The sequence below is a fragment of the Rhea pennata genome, chromosome 4 (assembly GCF_028389875.1).
Source record: "Rhea pennata isolate bPtePen1 chromosome 4, bPtePen1.pri, whole genome shotgun sequence".
NCBI classification, from domain to species: domain Eukaryota; kingdom Metazoa; phylum Chordata; class Aves; order Rheiformes; family Rheidae; genus Rhea; species Rhea pennata.
The window spans coordinates 2,081,290-2,105,124 of NC_084666.1; the positions used below are offsets into that span (position 1 = coordinate 2,081,290).

The 23,835-nt window shown below is 46.3% G+C and overlaps 1 protein-coding gene across 1 annotated transcript in view; it reads right to left on the reverse strand.

Annotated features, from left to right (window-relative positions):
• The window catches only part of SFXN5 (sideroflexin 5), a 111,881-nt gene extending 90,855 nt beyond the window's left edge, over nt 1-21,026 (reverse strand). The window contains exons 1-2 of the mRNA XM_062574473.1: nt 20,935-21,026; nt 6,927-6,995 (exon numbers count right to left, since the gene is read on the reverse strand). Coding sequence (XP_062430457.1) covers nt 6,927-6,995; nt 20,935-20,991 — 126 coding nt within the window. The 5' untranslated portion in view covers nt 20,992-21,026. The remainder of the gene's footprint in view (nt 1-6,926; nt 6,996-20,934) is intronic.
• Between the last annotated feature and the right edge of the window lie 2,809 nt (nt 21,027-23,835).

A 23,835-nucleotide genomic window follows, 5' to 3' on the forward strand; every position in this document is an offset into this window, starting at 1 on the left:
AGCTAAGATTACACTGCATTTCCATTTTAACAGGGAGAAGAAGTCTATAAGCACACTGTCTACAAGGTTATGCTACCATTTCAATATTTATTGTTGCTTGATTTTTTTAATACAGATATTTGTTGGGAGAAATGTCACTTGAATTTTTATAGCACTGTTTAAAATTAAAAAAAAAAAGAACTATGCAAGTACAGTTTTTACTAGTATGCGACATTTCTTTCATACCCCCTTTCTCATAAAAGCCACAGCACTTCTAGTGGTGGATTATGGGGTCTCGGTTCTCACAATAGGGTGCTAGACAGACCATCTGTACCCGGAGAATGTTCTTACAAACCTAAAACCAGAAGCAGTGCCAGGGATCTACTGAGCTCAGCAAGGCAGAAGCACACAAACCCAACGTTTAGTGCTCCACCACAGCAGCCGGAGGAGCATCCACCTGGGAGACACTACCGAGATGACAACAACAACAGGTCTCTGAACAACTGCTCAGTCTTCGCCTCACACTGAGCGCAATTTAAGAAAGAGTCTTTCGGACTACAGCTCAGTTCCCTAAGGCCACGAGCATGGTGCAATGGGTTCCTGTTAAAATACGTGGCTAGACTTCATACTATCAGACCAGCCAGGCCCTGGGCATGAGTCTGCAGACATCAATACTGGTCAACTGTCAGCACGGTCTCTGGCATGGTTTTGATTTGGACCCTCTGAAAATGCAGAGACCCTATCCCTCTCCCAAATGATTCCCGGTCGTGGCTTGGGAGTTAATACGGGCCAGCACAGCTGCCAGCATGCACCTTTTGAGGAGGAAAAGCATTCAGCTGCATGGACACAAGCTGGCTGCAGATCTCAGAAACAGTACGTGGCTCAGTTTGGCTAGACTAGCTCAGATCTAGCCCACGTTTTAGTGCAAAGAACTAATTTAACCTGCTCTGCCCTGGCCCAGAGCAACAGGCACAGACTCAGCTGCTCTTTGCCTGAAGCACGCTTGTACATCTGCTCTGGCAGGAAGCTTCTGTCCCTGTAGAGACCCTCCTTTACTCACACTGGTATGCACGATGGTAACATGGGAGTCACTGGAAGATGACATTACCAAGAGCCTACTTTTGCCCTGGAAGGAAAGGAAGATGATGAAAAAAAAAAAAACTAAGATGTCAGCAGGAAAGAGTAGCACACATCAGACTGAGCAGATGGCCACCTCAAGGAATCCACTGCCAGCACCCAGAGTCCCTTGTGGGTGTCATTGTGGCACTGTGGTGGGACAGAGGACACAATGGCATTGGTGTCATAGATGACCGTACAAATGCACATGTCAGATATCTCCTTCCAGCAGGTGAACTCTTCTGCCCATTTTCTACCTTGTCCTCTGCGCTCAAGGGCACACTGCTTCTGTTGCAGATCTGCATCTCCTCTTGTCTTGGATCTCAACTGATGCCTATCCATGGCTTAGAGCTACCTCCAGAAAACCATACGTGTACACACAGGCCAGAATAACAGTCAGAGTAACAGTCACTGTCCAGTAGCACATGACTACTGTTATGGAATCAACAAGAAGAGTCAGGTTTCAAGTCCTAGGCTTTTACAATGAAATCCACTGATGGGACAGGGTCTTCTGCTACAATAGTGTGCATCTCACACTGCTTGTGTGGGGCTTCACTGTGGTTCACAGCTTCCTTAGCACTGATCTCCTGGGAGTTTTTCTGGCCTAAGGCTCAGGCCAGGACTGACTTACTCAGTGCACAAACCAAAGCAAGATGCTTCTGCCCGTCGACATCACAAAACTCAATGTGAGATATGGAAATCCAGCTGTGCTCTGCCTCCAGTGATACAACAGTTTCCAATTTTTCCCCTCACCAGTCGATAGGATGATACATATGGCAGACTTGACTCCAGCTGGCCCTATTGTATTGGATCTACAGTGACAGACAACAGGAGCCAGAAACTTTTTGTTCAAGTAGAGCCAGCAGATGTGACACTGAATAAACACAGACAGTCAATCTGCTGAGTAAGAAGGTATCGTTCATATAAATAACATACATCTAATCCTGCTTCCATTTTAAACCCAAATATGGGAATGCAAGATGCTCAGCACTCTGTAGATTTGTACTTTATCTCATTGTTTAAGGCACAAGTAGATAACACACACAGTCCCTCGGAGCACAATTCTTATTCGACTTTTGCTTTGAATTATTGTCAGATCTACAACTTCCTCCATGAAGAGCTTCCCACAGCGTGTTAACAGTCTGTCCAGGCTCACATCAGATGGAGTAAGCCTTACAAAAATATCTGCTGGTCGCTACTGCTTCTCCCAATGAACCTTAATTACAGAGCAATTAAAAGTATTACTGAAATGTGTGAGGTCAAAATGATTGGAGAAAACAGACATTACGCCCACTAAGGGGTTTCTCATGGTCTCAGCGACAAGACTTGTTGGGCTTGATCTGAGAAGCGACACATTTTCTGCTTATTGGAAAAGTTTACAAATTCGCTGCAGTCAAATATTATTTCATGAGAAAGCTAGTAATGACATGAATTAGCACACAGGAAAGTCCTCTTTAAAGGCAACTTGCAATACTGAAACAAAGCACCAAGGTTATATCAAGAAAGCACGTAGAAAACAAGTAAAATTGGTAGGTAAGTTTAATGCAGATAATCTTTTTTCTTGAACACTTAACATAAAACTGGGGCAACTGGCCTTCAGCTCCGCCACTGCAATATACATTTGTGCAAAGTGTATCTCTCTTCAGGAGTTATTACAGTTACAGACTGTTCAGCACAGTGACACCTAACCTAACGCTTACCATGCATCCTATGAGGATTCAAGTTTAAGAACCTCTAAAATACAAGGCAGTTTTTAATTGTGTTTAGAATTTGCTTTATTAAAAAAAAAAAAGTGAGAGATGATTGTCACTGAGACGAAAACAAAAAATGCTATATAGTTAACGAGTAAAACGCAAACTATACTTGCTATCACTGTGCTTGGCTCCCCCAGTCAGAGGGATCATCAGCCACCAGTAAGATGGAATGATGCATTTCCCCCCCCCCCCCCCCACTTTTTTTTTAATTGCCATGCATTATATTATTACATTTCCCAGCATTTTCCACGGGATTAACCTCCTTTCTCATTAAACACACATTTATTTACTTTATTCATTTGCTGGTGAGCTCCTCCAAGACAAACAGCAATCCATTTGTTCTCTGAGAACCTAGGCTTGAAAGCTGCAGCCATCTGTCAGCGGGAAGGAGCTCTCCGTAACCGGCTGCTTGTTCATCTTTTTGCCTTCAAACTCTTTATAGATTTTAATTTACCACTTAAATTATCAAATGAAACCAAACAGCCTTTGGTTACACATACATACACACAAAGTATTTTAAAGCACAAAATCAGATACACAGAGCCCAGCAAGTAGGTCAATCAACAGAGTATATTTTATGTTCTGACAAGTGCTTCCCATGACACCAGGTATTAAATATCTGCTTTGCCAAGAGACTTATCTCAGGAAAAAGAGCTAATGCAGACTTCATGATGTGCTGCAGAAGGTCTATCAAAGCATCACTATAATATAATTCAAACACGCAAAGAAACTGGACAAGTGTGTGTCCTTTTGTGTAGAGCCACCAAGCCATTCCTGAAGACCATGGATCTCAAATCTGTGCTCAGATAGAAGGAAACAAAATCTCTCCTTTGTTGAGGTTCTGTTTTGGACCCAGAATTGCTTGAGGCATCCAGTTCTCTGTGTTTGTCCCCAGGATGAAAAAGGACCAGATTTTGCTGCTCTTTTTTTTTTTTTTTTTTTTTTCCTTCCTGTGTCTCACCTTCTTAGGGGAATCTTGTCAAAAGGTTTGTGGTAAATTTAAGTTATATTCATCTACTACTCTGTAACCCCAACCTTTTCAACATCTTCAAAAGCTTCTAACAATTTGAAAAGGAGGCAACAGGAAGACAGAAAAGGATGCAACTGAGCCAAAGAAGGAATTCATCTCACTGAAGTTCGGAGCAGGTACCCAGCTTTCAGAGAGTCTGCCTAAGTGTCTAGACATCCTCCATATTCAATGGAGCATAACAAGTGAGATAATTGCCCTCAAAGGGGCCTAGATAAAACAGCAGAAGAGATTCAACCCACCAAGAGTAAGAAATGCACAATGGAGGGGAAAAGTGAGCCTTCGGGGACCCTAAAAGACCTGCTTTTATTCTGGATCCAAACCTGCACGTTGCTGCAGATAACGGGATGGGAAAACTGTACAACTGGCTTTGGGTACGCAGTGAAACCAGACTGAGTTATAGTGCTGAAACATCATAACTTTTTCATCATGTTACCATAACTATAGTGTAAAAGCAATTACCTGTCCCAGATGCGAATACAGTGTATTTTATTAAGCCTATTTCGTAGTAGCCAAAAAGAAAAAACAAAAATCAAACAAAATCATTAACTCGATTGAGTTCAATCATCTCCCTGCACCTTTGGGAAGTATGAGAAAAGTTTGAAAAAATCATTATTTTTTTCTCCATTAATACCCTCGTAAAAATCAATAGTTTGGCATTATATGGTACACAGCAGGTTACCTAGTTAAAAATGTATACAAACACACTGCATGTGTATTCTCACACACATGCTACAGGGCGTCTTGAGAAAGGTAAAGAACATTATCAGAACACAGAAACATTCCCAGAAGAAGAGGAATTTTAGTTAAACAGAATTAGATGTATTATTCCCCCCCCCAACCAAAGTTTCTGCCAAAAAGAATAAAAGAAAAAAGTCAAGACATAATACAGAATACAAAAATGATGGCCTGGAGAAAGCTTTTTCTGTCATACCACAAAGCCAGGGAAGAATAAAAAGCAGAAGACTGAAAATTGACAAAAAGGAAGTATCTCGGCATGGGAACGCAGCGGCACTACGCTTCTGGGAGACACCAAGTATGACAGATTCCAAGAGCCCTCGTACCCGTGTTGTCATATGAGCTCAGCCGAGCCTTTCGCAACTCGGATTCACGAGCACACAAAACAAGACGGGTGACACTGGCCTGCAAAATTTGCCCTGCTGCGTTTTCCCTTCCCAAGCACCAGAGCAACACACCTGATTTCCTCTCTTCCAGGTGACCGGAGCGGGACCCCCTGGAGCAGCTGCCTGGATCCCCAGGACATCAGTCGATCCCCAGTGTGTCCTAGCACCGCGAGCCCAGCTTGGGCCAGGCTCTGTACCCCCGGAGCACGAGATCGCAAAGCAGGGTGATATGTTTCCACAGACACGCAAGCAAACGCCAACTCCGTAAAGCTTCCTAGGGCAAAGAGCCTGTTATGACACTGCTGAGATAAAGAGGTTTTAATGTTTGTCATGATCCAGATTTTTCTGGGCCTCAATTTCCTCACTGTTCTTCAGGTTTTTAATTAGTATTCTCAGTGCACTAAAGTCAGCCAAAGACAGCCCGTCTCCTTTCTCTAACATTCAGTTCCCTTTCGCACATGAAGTACCCTCTCCTTCGCTCTAAAAAGGATCATTTGGTAGTGAAGACCCCTTAGAAGAACTGACTTTTGCTCCGTTACCACCTCACCGGCCTAAACCAGTTCTCCAACACAGTAGTGAGTCTCTAAAAAGGCTTTTCCATTTCCACCTAGAAACCACCCTGTGTCACCACTTGTTAAAGCTTCGCTGTGAAATACAGCGACACAGTATTACCATACAAAAACCACGCAGAAAGCAGGTTAGCCTGCTTTTAGGATCAAAATTATGAATATATACACAGAGAGGTCACAAATGATACGTAACAGTCCTCTGCACCATCTCAAATGCCGGCTGGAGGATTCCTCGCACTATCACACACGCTCGTTCGATATGCACTGCGTTGCGTTCAACGCTAAATCCCCGTTAAGGTCACTGCAGCACTGAGCCTTTAACACACAGTATTGTTTCTGATTCTGGCATACGTACTTGCATTCTCTTTAAATACCAACTCTGGTATCTGCAGAGAGCACTGAATCCTCAGGAAATACTGTGATTTTCATTCCCTTTTATCATGACACCAACAGCAAACAATCTCTCACGGCAATCGCAATGTCCTTTCGCTAGCAGGTTACGTCCCCAGATTGAGCTCCGTATCAAGAACTCTGGCTTTTGAAAATTGATCTCATACTTCATCTGAACCTGTGTTTTCACAGGCGAAAGTATAATCTTCGATTTGGCAGTGTAAAAACAGCTGTTTTATCACCTGCATTTCTCTTGGGCACACATCCAAAAGGTAGTCAAAAGGAGCCACCCAATACATCTTAGCCTTATGTTTTTGTAGGAAACCAACAGATTTTGAAAGAAAAGAAAAAAGAATATTTAAAATGGTACCAGGTACTTTTCCATCACAACGTGTAAGGAATTAGACTCCGCTGATCACTAACTACACCAGGCAGTTCAGCTCCCAGTATCCTGAGAACGCAACTTGCACGTTTTTTTTCAGTTTATACTGCCCCCCAAGAGGAAAAAAAAAAAAAAAGAAAAGAAAAAAAGAAAAGCAGTTGCCTTTCACTGAAAGCAAGACCGTAAGTGTTTTGGCCAGCAGGCAGAATTTAAGATTTCTGATAGGAATGTTTTATCTGAGGGTTTCCTCCTCCGCAATTATTACGTGAACATGGTAAAATGCAGTAATGCCGGATAATGCTAATAAAACGCATCTCCGGCAAACTTGCCTGCAATCCGCTCGGGGAATCACAGGTTACTAGTGGGAGATGGGCAAGCAGATCGGTGGGGATCCACCGACGCCTAACGAAGGGCAAGTTTGGGCTGCAGATTTAACCGAAGTCAGTTAAGCAATCAATCGACTGCGAGACACAAATCTATCGGAAACTTGGCTTCATTAGTTCTGCTGTTCACAGAACACATTGTTTTTAATCCAAATCCATCTGATAAATAGTACTGTCAGAAAACAAGGAGCATATACATTACCTTAGTAACAAAGAGGGTGCGCGGATCAATGATATCCAAGAAGTGCCTGAATCTGCCATAAAATGAAGTCTGGAAGACAGAAAAAAATAATAATAATAAATAAAAGAGAACAAAATGCATTCATTTAGAAACTGCATTTTCATCTTCTGTGGAGAAAGGTTTTATTTCCTCTGCAGGGCTAAGTAGCTACTAAAAGGAACAATCAAAAAGCTATTCGCTCACCAGTCGCTTGCGATAGGAAAGGCGAAGGTGAGGACACTGACCCTGTTAACACTCACCATAGCAATAAAGATGCCAGAATCATGGGATACTATTAAGCTGTTAAAATATCCATTGCTTCCCCCTCCCCCTGCAAAGAAATATTTCCCCCCGAGCGAAGAGTAAGCCAGGCTAACAGCTGGCCCCTGGGGCACCGACTCCACGGAGCAGAGGAAGGGAAAGCTCCGTCTCCTGGTAGCCACCCAGTTCACCTGCCTTACGGCAATCACGACGGAGATGTCTCCACAGAACAGCTAATGGGGTGGTCCCAGAACTCCTACGCCGGGCGATGCCGTCAAAGGAAATCCCCTTCACCCCTCCCCAATACTGTCCCCATGCTGCTTGTCCTCATTTCTGCCAGAACCCATTTGACAGGGCCAACGGGACCACGCCATCAGATGGAGAACTGACCCGAGGCAAAAATAACCTCCTTTCCGCCTTTTTTGGTGAGAGACTGGCACAGCGGATCCCTTCAAACCAGTACATTGCAGAGGAAGAGCTGCGTGACATTATTCTTAGGTGCCCTTGAAAGTTTCAGAAGAAACAAGTAGTTTTCCACTTGACAGGAAAAGCAAGAAAGGTAATAGAAGATAAAACTGTTTTTGTACTCGGTTGCAAGTCTTGCATTTATTGGAGAACTGTCAACACATTAAACTAGGGCAGGGTTTCATCGTGCCATTCAATACATAAACACAGAAGAAGGTGGACTGGGAACTATGGTCTTGCCTTAACATATGGAAAAGAAATCATAACTTTATGGTCAGAGCTTGTTCCTAGCTGCATATTTGGAAAACGTATCAGCCACCTCGATGACATTAGAATATGGAAAACACCACACTGAAACGCATACAAGATAAAATAATTTGTAAGATTTTTCACCAAATTCTGTAAAATCTTATATTTAATCCTTCAACATGCTCACAGTACTAAGGAAAAGCATAGCTGAAGACCAAGGGGAATGATGACAGCACAGCAGAGAAAGAGAGGGTTTGGGAGAACCCCACAAGACATCTGCTGCTGCAGCCTGAAGCAGGTGGAGATGCAGGGGACAGAGGCACAATACAATTCACCGGGCAGGATGCAGGATCCTCTCTCTACAGGAACAGGCTGCATTTCAGATGCTTCCACTAAATTTCACACACTTGCTATTGTAAGGTGCTTGGAGCCTCACGGACAGGGGACTCACGTACAGATAACAGCGCGCATCACAGCGGTGAGGATGCTTGTGCTAGGAGCAGCAAACCTGGCTGAAGGACCACAAAAGGGTCCAGAGAACAGGGAGAAGAGTCTGAAGGAAGGGGAAGGCATCTACAAAACAGGCTGGAAAAGATTATGGACAGCTTCAAAGTAAGGGAGAGCAGCTTTTAAAAAAAAAATCTGAATTTAGGCAAGCTCAGAGCACTGGATCAAAGTACTGACATCTTAGGAGCACTGAGGATGCACGTACGTCATCGTTGAAACACAAGTCCACATTTGCTTGCATCCCACTGCAAGTACACATGGATGCGGGCCAAGAGAGCAGCAGCCCAGACTTTTGCTCGCAGGCTCTGGACACTGGCAAGACCACACGAACGTGCAGCACACCAGGCCAGCGACCGCTGTTCCCCACCCCGGCCTTCCCCAAGCATAATTTGTACGAGCAATTTGCACCCCATCACAACCCTGGAAAAGTACACAGGTTGCAGGACTCCACCTGCTCCCGAGTCTGCTTTGAATCTCATGGCCAAAGCAAAAATCCAGAAGCCAAACAGCGATCGGGACCCCTGGCTCTACAGAAACGAACAGACTAATCTCTTCTGCGAGCCTGTAACATGGAAGTGTGCTATAAATAAAAGAAATCACTGCCTGGCATAATTTTATGAAACCTGCTGGTTCTCCTCTGCTGAATCTCAAGCACAGAGAAAAAAAAAAAAAACAATAATACTTATTCAGACAGAAATCGCTTTCAAACAGCATTACAGGGAACGAGAGGGGCTTCAACACCTGAGTTACTCAAGCTCTCCGTAAACGCCCCAAGGGCCGCTAGGGCAGGGAACCCCAACGAACGCTAGGGACTCCTCCGCACGCAGCCACCCTGGAGCTGCCGAGTTCGCTCCCGGGAAGGACAAACCGCCTTTACTGAGCCCGCAGACTCGCCGGGACGGCGCAGAGAGCTGCGAGGGAGCCCGCGTAACCCGCTGCCCAGCCTCCCGCGCTGCTCGCTGCAGCGATTTGAGGAAGAGGAGGCAACACGGAGCTGCAGGCGATTCCTTCGAGGGCTTGTGGCACTGAACACCCTGCTCCCGAGCTGGCCTTCAGCTCGCCGTTGCTTAGAGGCCAGGCTGCTTGTGATCCCAGTCACATTGCTGTCCACCACTTCACGTGCCAGGACCTCGGCTCAGTTGCTTAAAGAACATGCTGTCAGTTTTCTGCACAAAACACACACACACAAAAAAAAAAAAAACACAAGCTTCAAACTGTTTCAGGGGAAAAATAAAAAGCCCAGTAGTTTTTCCATTAACATGGATTAAACTCATTCCAGTACTTCCTAGCTTTTGAGAGCTTGACGTTTTGCTACCTTACTTTTACTTTCAATACCAGATTTCTCTGTTTTACACTGTCCTCCACATCACTGTTGCCTGATGCTTTCCAGTGGTGCAGCAAGGGACATGACTAATGCGTGAGTCACTCGGTCGTTCATCGCTTTATCCTGAACGCTCCCACATATCTTTTCTCCCACTGCCCATCCTTCTGCATTTGCTGAACAGCAATATGCGGAATGAGAACAGTTGCAAGTATGTGATCTGAACAAGAACAGGAGGAGGGGGGAGTTAGATGCAAGTGGTCTCAACTTCCCCACCGTCTCCTTGCTTATATCATCATGGCATGTATTTCACGGTGAAAAGTCGATGTTAAACGCTCCTGGATTAGATCATTAGGATTTTACACCCACTTTATGAATGTGTAAATGACAATACGAGGCACAAAGGAGGAGAAGAGACCATTCTGTGCTTGTAAGTTAAAATGTGTGATGCCGCATGTTATAAATGTGATTTTATAACTACGGATTTAAAAGCACAAAGCTACAGAGAGAGGCTCTCAGGAAGCCGGGCCGGCAGCCCAGGGACACGTCCGTTCGGCTTTGGTGTGATGCTGGTCTCGGTCTGATTCTTTAAGGCCGAGCCTTTAAAAGCGGTTCTAGTCTGCCCTGCCCAGCTTAGGCAGCCCCCAGCTCAGGACGAGTCTCAGCAGCCCAGAGCCGTGCAAGCCAGGCCTGCTGCAATCCTGTTCCCACGCCCGCTCCTCCTCTTCCTCCCCATGTCAGCACCAACGCTCATCTGCTGCTGCAGTGAGCTGATCAGGGAGCCAAAAATCCCAAAAGACTAATCCTTAAACAAGGGGTGCACATTCAGGTAGGGCTGTTGCCCAAACCAGTTTACCCTGTGGTCAGACAAGCCTCAGAGCAAGGGCAGGACCATTTCACTATGGTCAGCCAACAGCCCTGACTCAGGCTACCCTGGAACTGCACATTAAGGTTCAGAGCATGAAACGGGGAAAAAAAAAAAAAAAACAAAACGAAACAAACCCTCTGCCATGAAAAGCCGTTGGCAACTCTTTCAAATGCTTATGGCTAACAACCACATCTTTATTAAGTGCACACATATACATGCACAACCAACCAAAGCTGCTGTAGCCCAGTAAGCAATGAAGTGCTTTTCCAGGTTTGTAGAACTTGGAAGATGTGCATGAAACAGTCTTGAGGCATTTTGATGACTTTCCTCAAGAAGCAAAACTGCCCCTGCCTCTCAGCCTTCTTCCTGAAAAGCATCTCAAAATACAGACTAGGAAGTGAAAAAAAACCCAATACTGATGACAAGCAGCAGACATTGTGCCATGGACTTGCTAGGAAATGATGATGCAAAGTGTTTTCTCAAACACAGAGCACTTTATGACATTAGGTCACTTAAAAACCAACTGTTTTCCTGCTGATGGATGGGACATTTTCAGTGTTTGCTTCTTTCATCCCCACTTTTGAAAGATGTGAGAAGCTATGAAAGCTCCCCTTTTGCCACTGCTACTCCAAAGCAGACGCAACAAGAAAGCAAATGTGCTTTCTGCCTAGGCTGATGCACAAGGCAGGTTCTCAAGAACTTCTGCTCACCAGGGAACCACAGAATATCAGGCAGGTAGGCCTGAGATCTCATCCTCCCTCCCTACCCTAATGTGGGCAGCAAGACTTGACCGATCACTTGTGGCTTCCTTTTTGAATTATCCCGTGGTCTCTAAAACGCAGCTATAGAAACTTCATTGCTTTTTGAATGAGCTGCTTGGAAGTGAAAAACACTCTCCAAAACCTCCAGTGAACGGGACTGCATTCCCACCATAAGCACATTGCTCAAACACCTACCTAACCTTAGCAGTAGAAGGACTTTTGGCAAATTTAGGCTAAATCTCCATTACCATGATTTAAGCCAAACACTTCCTGCCTTGTTTTCCAGATCCCAATAAACAGGATCAGCCATAGTTTTGCAGCAGTGAGTTATTCTTTAACATACACTGACCTAGTTTGCAAGCTCACAGGTTGGTTTCAATTACATCCCACCTGCATGCCTCATTACCACTAAAGGGTGGCACTGCAGAAGACAAGCTATTAGCAAACTTCTTGCTCTGCTGTCTCTAATCCAAATTTCTTCAAACACAGTGACTGCATTAAACCTCATTTACTCCCACGTCCAGGCCAAGATTTTAAAGAGCAGCTTTGTTAATCAAGCATCTGAAGAAAAAAAAAAAAAAAAAAAAAAGAGAGCGAAAAGAGAGAGAGAGAAGAAAAAAAAAATGTAACTGGTAAAAAAAGCACTTCCCCCTTCTCCTGCTTCTTCCCCTCACGTGAAGGCTCAAGCTGGGCTCACTCACAACCAAAACAATTGTGGGGGGGGGAAAGAAAGCAAATAAAACCCAGCTTTGGAAAAGGAAGCAGCAAAATCAGAGATGAGTACAAAAATGGGAATAGCAGGAATTCCTCAGTCTAAATCTGAACTCTGGAAAAATCATTCTCCATGCCTTGTTTCCCAGTATGAGGCTAACACCATGGAAGGGATGGGGGGAAGATATCTTTTTACCAACCCTATGTGAATTTGAACACTTAAAAAAAAAAAAAACCACTGACGACTGAGAACATCTTTCTCCACGGGACCACAGCAAAAGCTCCCGTTCCGCACAGTTCACCAACACTTGCGCTTCTAACGTAGGAGAAGCGCACAGAAATAAACCAAATTCAAACCCTGAGCGAAGTTCTCCTCCCGAGGCTGCCTCCAAGCGTCTCGCTGCCTCTCTGACTGCACAGCCCTCCTAAGCAGCAGCCTATTCACTAAGCAAAAAGTCACGGTTGTCAGTTCAACTGCTGTCCAGTCATCAGGACTTTCCACTTTCTCCTTCTTCCAGAGACCACAAAAAGCTGCTTTACTCCGGGACTTTGCTGGTTGCCTATCTTTCAGGTCTGCCTCTGCTCCTTAGGTTTAGTGTCCTGAAAAGAAGCCATCAGATCATTAACTTTAAATTAGTTTAAAGCTGGAAAGAATAAAAAAAATCAGAAGTGTATTCCATATAGAAAAACAGTAAGAAAGACCTATATAATCACACACACACAAAAAAAACCTACTTGAAACTTGGTATTAACCTACATCAGGCTGGATGCTGCCATGTTTTCCTGGGGTTTCTACAGGAAAGAGTTGCCTCACCAGAAGTCTAAGTGATGGGAAAACAAGAGAGCAATGTCACCTAAAAGCAAAAGATTACAGTTTCTTGATTTTATACTTTTCTGCCTGAAGCGCTGTCATTGCCAACATAAACCTTTGCTTTCTGGGGGCATTCCTGTCTCCATACCCACATTATGCCCACTATCATCCAGTAAGATTTCCATCTCCCTCAAGGCTTGAGCCAACTTTGCAGTCATCCAGCAAACCAACACTACGTTCAATAAGTCCTCTGACAGATGACTAGTGTGGAGGATCACGTCCTGCCGCTCAGGAATTGCCTGGCACCAGTCAGGGCACCACCATCATGGCAACTCTAGTAAAGATCTTAGCAAGAGCCATCCTGAATTTTCATTTACTGGGATTATTTCCAGTAGCTTCGAGTTCTGGCTGTCATATTCTGTGCAAGGGACCGAGCTCCAGAACCAGCACGCCCCAAAGGTTGACCTTCAGCTCCCGAATACCCATCCGGTATGTCTTTTTTTGCCATTTTATTCTTGTAACAGCTGTTGTAGTAAATGGTGATTTGGAAGAAGAACTGAATAACACAAATTTCCTGTGATTAATCACGGCTATTTTGGTACCAGTTCTCACCAGCCTGCAAGCAAGATTAAGTTCTGAAAAGTGGCTGAGAATATTAATTCCCTTCCCCAGCACAGCGGTTCATAGAGAGCAGGGGAGTATATTACGGCTCCAGTTCAATTAAATCGCTGTGCTGCAGGCCATGTAAGATCCAGCTGACTCTAAGATACGTAGCACAAGAATGAAAACGCTTCTCGAAGGCTCAAGAAATTTGGAGAGAAGGACAGCGAGAGACAGGTGAAAGACCAATGGCAAACACTTCTTTATCACCTGGATTTAAAGAACGTGGGCATTCCTCAAAACTGTAGGTAAACAGACACTTAGGAAACTAGAAAGCCTGGGAGAATAGCAGGAGACACACAGAATTTTACCAGTTTAATTATAGTGCAATTTTAAAAAGGATTTAATTAAGTCAGAGCAAAAGGCACATAGACTTGTTTTTTTCTAGCCAAAAAATCAGGCTTACGTCAGCTTGCTTTAAATTAATTAGAAAGATTTAAGCTAAACTAGGAAAGCAGGGGAAAAAAAAAGGAAAAGAAAAATCAAGCAATTGAGCAACTGCACTTTGGCAAGGTACTGCCTGACAGCAGAGCTGCGGTAATTGCATGCACATTTGTAGTTTGCCCTATTACAAAGCAAAGAAGATAGTTTAGACTCTGACTTCACAGTATGAACTAAAAGGCCCAAGAGTATCTGCTGATCAGGTCCTGCATCTCGGACAGTTCAGGAACCTGCAGCGACAGGTCTGCTCAGGAACACGAACGTAACCTGGACCATAGCGTGGAGACCTTGCGAGGGTGTCACACAAAACTAAAGTTTTCTTTCCCAGGTGAGTGTTTAAATGTCCTTACAGAGCCACAGGGAAGAAATCAAGCCATCATTTTCCACTTTGAAAAGAGATGGCAGCCCCCAGTCTTGCCTTTTCCCCCAGTGCTGCGGATTCTGGGCCTATTTCATGGCTTCTGAAGTTTGTCCTCACATTGGTTTTGACCCCTGAGTGACAGATTCCTACCCTTGCTGTAAGCAGCTCAGCCCCACGTGGGAGCATCTGTAGAAGTGCTTACGATGACTGAGATGAAGCTAAGGCTGCAGAGTCCTGTGCTGAAGGTGTGCGCGTTGCGTGTGTACATGCACAGCCGGGTTGCCGGTAACACCACCAGCTGCTCCTCCAGCTCTGGACAAGAGTTTATATCCTGTAGTACAAGGCGCAAACCAACAAATTTTCTGTTCAAAATCCAATCCTGGCTGACAGAGATGTAAGAAAAGCCAACTGATGGCTTTTTTGGCAGATAACATGAAGTTAACAGATAAACATCATACCCAAAGGTGTCTGTATTTTGTCTTCTCCTATGCAACTCATCTTTAAGCATGTGTTCACAGAATCCAATAGATTGCATAGGATAAACAGGTCAGCACCTCTCTTCAGGACTGAGAAAGCCATATATAAGACAGCAAACACCACTTAGGGTATGCCAACCTCATCTCAAGCAGCTTTAGGCACTGAGTTGGACCTAGTTGCATACAAAAGTTAAGTCAGTTGCAAACACTTCTCACCTTTCAGCCAGCTGTGAGCTGTTTTAAACAATATTCAAAGCATCATCACCTGACAAGCATGGTAGGTCGAGCCACACTGGCAAATAGCCCCACCGTCTGCCACTGTAGTGGCCTCCTGTTCCCAGCTTGTCACCAGTGACCTTCACAGTTCCAAAAGCAAAACTGAATGGACCAGTTCTAACTGCAGCAGCTACAGCATAGTTGGATCTGGAAGGGGTCATCCCTTCTTCACCTGAAGGGCTTGACTCACGGCACAAAGTTTTAAATGAGACGAGATTTAAGGAACTCCCTTCTCCACAGCGATCTTCCGGGGCTGCTAGGAGAATGGAGTTACATTCACTTTATTAAATGGAAAGAAAATAGCATTAATCAAGGCAGCATGAGTAGAAACCAGACTTCTGTGTTAGCCTTACACCGTTTGTTTTATTATTCTTGTTCCTCCTGCTGCCCCTATACAGAGGCTTTCGGCAATTACACTACGCACGCAGCAAGCCATCAGGCTCCCAAGAGGCGTATCTAATCAAGAGCTTCTTTATCTGTACGCTATCGCAAGGGTTCTCTTGGACACAGGAGCCATGTGGTTTCGTTAATGGGGTAACAAACCCTGTTGTGTTTTAAATCTATCAGATTAAACTATATAAAGAGTAGAAAAATGATTTTTAGCACTAAAATGTCCTTGTAAGACATCTACGAGATTAGCATGTGTTCAGTTCAAAGTCTGAAGATATCTGCAAGGTCAAGCTCTGACAACAGCGTGTCTCTAATTATGTTGTTAATATTGCAGTCATAAAAATGACATGTTTGGCCAACAGGAAAAAAAAAAAAACATCCTAAGCACATGATGGACTACATGACCACACACAGCTTCCAGTGAACACACACACACTGAACCGTTCAAGGGATAAAGACGTTTACAGGTCTGTTTGGGGTTTATTCCCCTCTATTTCCCTCTCCTTCCCCTACAGGGCCTTCAAGATCTGTCACTTCTCTTTTTCCTATTTAGCAAAGAGGATAACACAGGCTAACAAGTTTTGTGTGTTAAGGGTGATCATTTAAACTTCAGCAGTGAAGAAAGTTAGCTCACTTCTTGATCAGTGCTGGGCAAAGATCGCAGTCCTCCCCGTAACAGCTTGGACAACCTTGGGGGACTGTTTAAGCTCCAGTAAAGATAAGCAGAGTGTCAGTTGAACTCCTCTATCTAGCACTTAACGCTACCATTTGGCAAACAACCCTCACCCACATCTGACCCAGCCTTTGCAGGAAAGGCTTCCTCGTCTCTCCTGATAGAGGGGAGACGCGTCTACTTTGTGCGGGCCACGGACAACCGCGAAAGGACCCCAGAGCGTTAGGAACAGGCATTTAAGGCTTTCGCTCTAGGAGGGGGGAGCACTTGGCAAATTCTTTAGGGAAAAGAAAGAGTATGCTGAACGTCCTGAAGCTACTTGCCAGGCAACTGAACCCTTATCACATCGATTCTCAGGCCTGTCATCTTTATTTCTTCTTTTACCTGAAAACAGTCTATTTCTGCTAGAAAGAGCCTTAACCTCACATGCACGTGCATAAAAAGTGGCTTGACCCAATGTGACTTGTCCAAAGATCAAGAAAAACAAGTGAACTGGAAAGTAAGTGGTGGGAGAAGGGGAATTTAATAATTTCCAATAGTTCTGCAGGGTACGGATGTTTTCCATCAGCTGTCCTAAGTTTTGTTTGGTTCCTTTCTTGGGACTCTGGATACTGAAAAGAGAATGAAACCCTCTGAACCAAATCCCCAGAAAGCCAAGTTCTCTCTCCAAGGTTTTTGTTCCTAGCACACAACTTTCCCTTGTTTTCCTCCTCAAGGACAAAGATGCTTCATGCAGCTCCGCTGCTGTATCTCTTGCAGCCCTAGTTTTAGCCAGCTCACCTCTTAAAGGGCCACAGCCTTGCTTCCAGCTAGCATGTCGGTGAAGAAGGGGATAGAGTCGTTATAAAGGACAGCTTCCACAATTTGAACAGCCACCCCAAGCGCCGCTAGTGCTTTACAAAACAAGCAAGACGTTCTTTGTTAACTGGACTGCTTAAGCCCGAGACCTTTGAAACAGATACAATGCCGCAACGGGCCACCTCAAGGATTTGAAAGAAGGCACTCGAGCCGCAAGCAGCGGGGGGGAACCCATCGAACAGTCAATATAAAAGGATCACCATATTTCAGGTGTGCTTGCATCTACCACATTAATGTCAGCATTTTTCATCTACACCATCCACCTGCCCCGGAGACTTCAGTTTTCTGACAAACAACATGGTCAAGGTGACAAAACAAATACCAGTTTCCTCTCCCTGAGCCAAAGAGGAAGATCAAAGGTCTCATCTTCTAGTTAAAGTTAAAACCTTTGTACCAGGTCACATCATGGGAGAGAGCATCCAGCTGACCGACACCAGCGCTTGAGGAAGGGCCAGGATCCAGCATCTCAAATTGCAGCTGGGCAGCCAGACTTCTCTGGGTGCAGGAGCAGAGTGGGTGTCCTCAGCCTCTGGCTGCGCTACAGCCTCCCTCTTGCTCCATGATCCTGCAAAGCTGCCAGATACCAAATCAGACCATCCAGAAGCTTTTCTGCAAGGACACAGAGAGCAGGAAGGAGGGTGCTATGCTGTGCTGCAGGGGAGCACGAGGCAGCAGCATGAGCATGGGATTTGCCGAGCAAAACTTCACAGGTTGATTGGAAATAACTCCAGCACAAGGCAGGTCTATCCCACACTTCAAAACCCTGCCGAGTCCCGCTAGCAGCTCAGTGGGAGCTCTTGCACAGATGGGTTTCCAGTCCCCATCACTCGCCTACCGTGACGTGCTCAGAGCAGTCAGTGTGGGATACCAGCAGGTGACCCATGCTCTAGCTCTCACCGTGGCTCCTGCTATCGGATCGTCACACTGCTTAGCAGCAGAAAATTTTACAGGAAGGGACCACAATGACTAGAGACGAGAGGGAAATGAATTCATAGCTTGGGGCGACCCTCCAGCAAAACACCCCCCAAAACATCCAGTTCCAAGGGCGCTTCCTCCAACAGCAGGATTCAGCCTCTAGGACATGGGTGGATTTCCACATAACTCATTTCACAGAAGCCTCAGTTAAGAGAGGACAGCTCTGTTCAAATACGTATGCAATCATTAACATCCTGCCATACCCCTCGAAACATTTTCTAAATGTTGCTACAAGTGACAGTCACTCCTTAATGAACAGAATGCACCGATTCTGTGCCTGACACGCTGCCAAGTGTGCCTCGAATCATCTGTGGTGTCTAGAAGGGAGTAGCGTCTCCTCCTCCTCCTCTCCTTATTAAAAAGCTCTGTCTCCTCAGCCCGAGCGTCTCTTGGTTTATGCAGACGAGCCGATTCTCAGCATGGGGAAATAGCCCCTTGGTGTAGAAGGCTTGTTACTACAAGAAGCTCCCTCCACCAGCAGACTGATCTCCTGTCCTATGCCGCAGTCATGCGGACAACCTTCTCTGGAGACAAGATGATAGAAAAAGAGGCACTTTTGCCTGCTTCCTAAAGCGTTGGCACCACACAGTAAACCAGCAACTAGACTTCTTCACAACCAAAATAGGTTGCTTCCCTCAAGCAGAGCCGAGATCTGCATTTAGCAGACGATTCACAAGCAGTGGTCCTGTTGCTTGGGACTTCAAGCAAATAGTGGAAAGACTATCTCCTTAGAGATTTCCCCAGGAGTCAGAGGTAGGAGGGGAACGAGCAGGTTCTTCCAACTCCTTGAGCTGATAGCTATGGACAAGCAGATGGAAACAGTGTCTCATTCCATTTCAAAATGGTCTTATCTAGCTCAAAAAAGAAATCAACAGTAGCTGAAGTAGATTAGACAAACTTTGTTAGCCATACTAGAAGTCTGATATTGCCTCATGAACATGAAGAACAGCCTTTATTAGCTGAGCTAGAGCACCGAACCTGAGGATAACTAGGGAAACCAAAACTTCAGTATCCATAGGAGTACAGTGGAGACAAACCATGCCAGAACTTGCACTGGCTTTTCCTACCTCTGTGTTCTTTGTTTTAGGCCTTTCTAATTATTTCCAAGCCACTGAACACCCAGAGAAATGGGTAGCTGTGTATTTCTACAGTTCCCCAACCTCCAGTGTCTTCTGAAATCACGTTTCCTCTTCCACAGAGTCAGCAGATGCAATACTTCATCTAGAGTGGTTTTATGAATATCAGGCTTCTACTTGCCAAGCAATAACCATGCTCATGTAAATAGGCACTTAGATTGTTAAGTGGCCATGTGAATCAACAGACCAAAACCATTTCTCCAGAGCATTTACAGCCAGTTAGTGGGGCGAGGTCAAATTTTCTTTCTGCCTCACCTGGATCAGCTCCAGAAATCCTGCAGCCTTGCTCACTTGAGGACCTCGCCTTCAGCACAGCTCCTCCAGGAAACCTCCCCGCTCTTTTCCCCCTACTGTTGCCAAGTCCCACCAATGCAAATGCAAACAGCTTCTCCATCACGCCGTTTCCCAAGCCCATTGCATGCCGTGTGAGGTGCCAAGCAACAGGAAGGTAGGTGAGCTATCTACACCAGCACTCTCACTGTCATGCACAGGCTGGAGTTTTCCAAAACATCTCTTAGAAAACTCATTGCATTTCTGTGCTACTTCAACTTAAAGCAAGTAGGAACAAAGCAGAAACCTTAAACCACCACATACAGAAGCAACAAACCCTCTAGCACAAAACAGCATAAAATTACACTGCTTTCATCCTTTAATTTTTTGCTTTAATGCACCAGCTGTTTAACGACAGCCTTCTACACAAATTTGCATTCAGGCAGGCTTTCTTGATGTCCAGTATTTGCTTTTGGCAATGTAGGTCTTACACATTATTATTGAACAACAACAAAAAAATTGACATGCTATGAAACCTGTTTTTGGTGTACCAAGACAACCCAATTTTCCTTCTGACATTAAAATAAGAACAAAACAAACTTCCATCAGTTAAAACACACAGACAACATCACAGAAGAGAAAACCATCAAGGCCTAACAGGTTTGACAAGGAAGTCCCTCAGCTGCAGGCTCCTAAAGGCTGGGAGAGGCAAGGGAGAAGCGTTGCTGTGCCCTTGGTGTATACGCTCTCCGCTGCTGAATCAAAGAGGAGCCAGAAGGACCTTTGGTCTCTCCCAGGACCAGGGCCACGGCCTCCATGGATTGTGCACTATGCCGGGGTCAGGGCACTGCAGGCCACCTTGGGGTGGCCCTGTCCAGCAGAGGCCACAAGGGTGGCCAGGGACATGCCACCACTGCCTCACAGGCTGGGTGCCAGCCCCATCGAGGGCCAGCTCTGCTCCTCACCTCCATTCAACCTTGGGCTCCTCACCACCAACTGCAAGGAGCAGGGCCAAGCGCCATGCACAAGCCCTGCCCAGGGTGAGTGAGTGAGCACCGCCGGGTGTCCCCCTGCCCCGAAGCGGGGGACAACCCAAGCGCCTGCCTGTGCAAAGACACAGCGCCCTACCACCCCGGCAGCGGGGCTCGAACTCGCGACCCTCGCGCTCCCCGCCGCGTCCCGCGCCCCCCTGAGCCACAGGGGCACGGCGGGAAGCACCAATCACCGCCCGCCGCGGGCGGCGCCACGGGGCGGGGGGTGGGGGCGACGGAGGGGCTCTGAGTGACACCCCGGTGGACCAATAGGAGGGGGGCTGCGCGCCAATCAGCGCGCGGCCGTAGGCGAGGGCGGGCGAAGGGGGCGAGCGGTGAGGGTCCCGGGGGGGGGGGGGGGGGGCTTCTCCTCCGCGGCGAAGTCCAGGGTGGCGACGCCGCGCCCGGCAATGACCACCGCCGCCGCCGCCGGCCCGTTCCCCCCCTACACACACGCATGCACGCAGTCCCCTCGCCCGGCGGCCGTACCTGCTCGAAGCGGGGCTTGCCCAGCTGGAAAGGGGGATAGTCCGCCGGCTCCGCCATCCCCTTCGCGCGCCGCAAACGCCACTTTAAACAGCCTCCCCCCCGCCGCCGCCGCCGGGCCCGCCCCTCGCCGCGCCGCCGCGCTCATTGGCTGCGGCCCACCGCAGCTCCCGCGCGGCACGCCGGGAGATGTAGTTTACCGCCCCGCCCGGCGCCTCTCGGGAAATGGAGTTCCAACGGAGGCGAGAGAGAAGGGGATTCTGGGAAATGGCGTCCCCGCGTTCCCCTCCCTCCCCCACCCCAATACACCCCCTCCGGCCGGCCAATGGTGTGGGCGCGGTGCAGCATGGGAGATGGAGTCCGGAGGGGGCGGCGCCCCGGGGCACGACGGGAAGTGTAGTTTGGCGGGAGTCTGTGAGGGAGGCAAGAGGGAGGCGGGTCAGGGGCAGCATGGCGGGGCCGGGTCTCTTCAGAGCGGGGCTGTAGGACCACGCAGGGTCGCAGGACTGGGCCTCGTCCTGCCCGCCTCACTGTGCAGCCATGGCCGTGGGGGTGCAGCGGGGGCTCCGCCATGGCAGTGTTTTCCTTTCTTAGAACAGTTTCTTCCTTAGAACAGTTGAATTTAGGCACTAACAGAAACTTCTTAGGCAACGGACCGCCACTGGATGAGAATTATGTTCCTTTTCCTAAAAGCCCATCTACCTCATGGGGGAACGTTTCTGACCAATTTACTAAGGATTCATTCCAAAATGTTCTTAAATTTTGGGACTCAAATGCCATTTTACAAGTGACACAGCGGCTAGAATATGCATGGCGACAGAAGACTGCTGGGACACACAGGAACATGACACAGATAGCAGGCATTTGCCTTAACTCTGAAGACTGTTCAAGCAAATAATCATGCAGAGAAAGATGAAAGTTCAAGAGGTCCCGAATAAACTGAAGATTCATCATTTCTTTGTGGAAATATGTATTCTTACTTTGGCGTTACAATATCCTAACAATTGCTATTGACCTTTAAAATACCCGATTAAATATAAAGAACAGGAAACCTGGAAATAATAAGTTTACTTTGATGCAGACTCTTTGTCTGCTTCGTGAGTATTAAGATTTGTAGAGATAAAGCCAAGATTCGAGTGGGACTGAGAGCCTAACGGAGGCATATGAAGAATTCTGTTCTCTAGATTAGTAGAATAAGAAATGTCTGGCCCTTCAAATGCCTGCAAAATTGTTCAGAGAATTAGGCTCAGTTGTCCTAGGAAGAGCAAAAAGCCAGGAATAATACTAGAGATGCAGGTGAAGTCGGAAATGCAGTCAGGGCATGAGAGGAAGGTTTGGCACAGTAGAAATAAAGGCAACAAAATATAGAGCAGGTTATAGATGGACCTTCCAGCTAAGGAGGAGTTAAACAATGTACCAGAAGGAAAAAAATCCTTTTCTTTTTTTTTTTTTTGCTATACAGTGAAAAACATAAGCATCAGAACATTTTGGTGTGGAAACGCTGCTCTGCTTCATGGGCGTTGTAATGTTTTGTGTTCCCTTTCCATCTGCAGCAACGGCAACTGTTTTTAGGCCAAGTCCCCACTGAGCCCTTCCACTGAATCCCAAATCCGTCAGGCAGTTTCAGGCAGAAAAGCAGCAGAAGAGGGGTGCAGCACAGGGCTTACTGCAGATATGATACCTCATGTCACTGCCCAGGTGCTTGCCCCATCGTGGATGGCCAAGAGGTGGGCGAGAGGCTGTGCTGAGCAGCAGCAGGGGAAGGACGCTCGTGCCACCCTCCAGGCTTCACGCGATCCTGCCACTCCACCTGGGCTCACACACCATGTGCCGCATTGCAGCCTCAGCCTCATGGTTGTATTTTCTTGAAGGAGTCCTGTGGTGTCACTCAGGTTATATGAGAAGGGCAAAGTTAAACCTCGCTTTACTGGAGCTTTAATCTTCTATGGGAGTTTGCTTCATGAAAGAAAAGAGGGGTGAACAGATGGGGGGAAATCCAAATTAACGGTCGAAAAGCACCGTGGTGAAATAGAACAGTTTTGCTTCTGCTGAGATCAACCAAAACATGCCAGGGTCCTTACAACAAAGAGGTTTTCTGCACACTGAAAAACCCATCATCAATCAGTGGCAACACTGTGACCCTTTAGAGCCCCAAACCAAATTTCTGCACCTACCATTTCAAGGTTGTCATTTTGAAGAGCCCGCGTCGTGATGTGCGGGACCTCAAAGCAGAGCCCAGGACAGCGCTGCCAAAGTGTACATACCTGCCCCTTCTACGAGCACTGGAAAGCAGAATTCCTGCCGAAGGGTGGGATCCACTAGCAAAAACTTTTTTTTGTTGCTGTTAGTTTGCAAATTGATACGTGACCAGAGACTTGAGGAACAGAAAGGAACTTCTCCCAAAATAGAAAAAATGTCATTTTCTCATTTCTTATTCATTTTCCATTAGAAATACTGTTCAGCTAAAAATTAGATTTCAGCTGAAGTGTATCTGATATAATCGATATATATATGTGAATACCTCCTGCACCGCACCAATCTGCTCCATCAACAGGCTTGTTTCAGATACAGTCTTGTGGCATCCAGCATCACATCACCTTATGTCCATTCTCTGCCCTACTGTGCTGTTTCAGATGAAAATGTGACCTCCCTGGGGATGGAGGATGAACAAAGATCTGGTCTAACAACAAGTTTTATTTACCGAAGTGTATCCATTGCTGTCCTTGTACGCTGTCCTCAGAGTTAGTTGTTTGCTTGTTTTAATCAAACAGTTGTGGCGCAGACGCTGCTTTGGATGCTTGCAGGCTTCTTGCGACACGCTGTCTGTGCAGGTGAGTGTGGATCTGACCTTACTTTCAGATCAGATACAGCCACACTTCAGCTCTGTTTGTACTACTGTTTCCT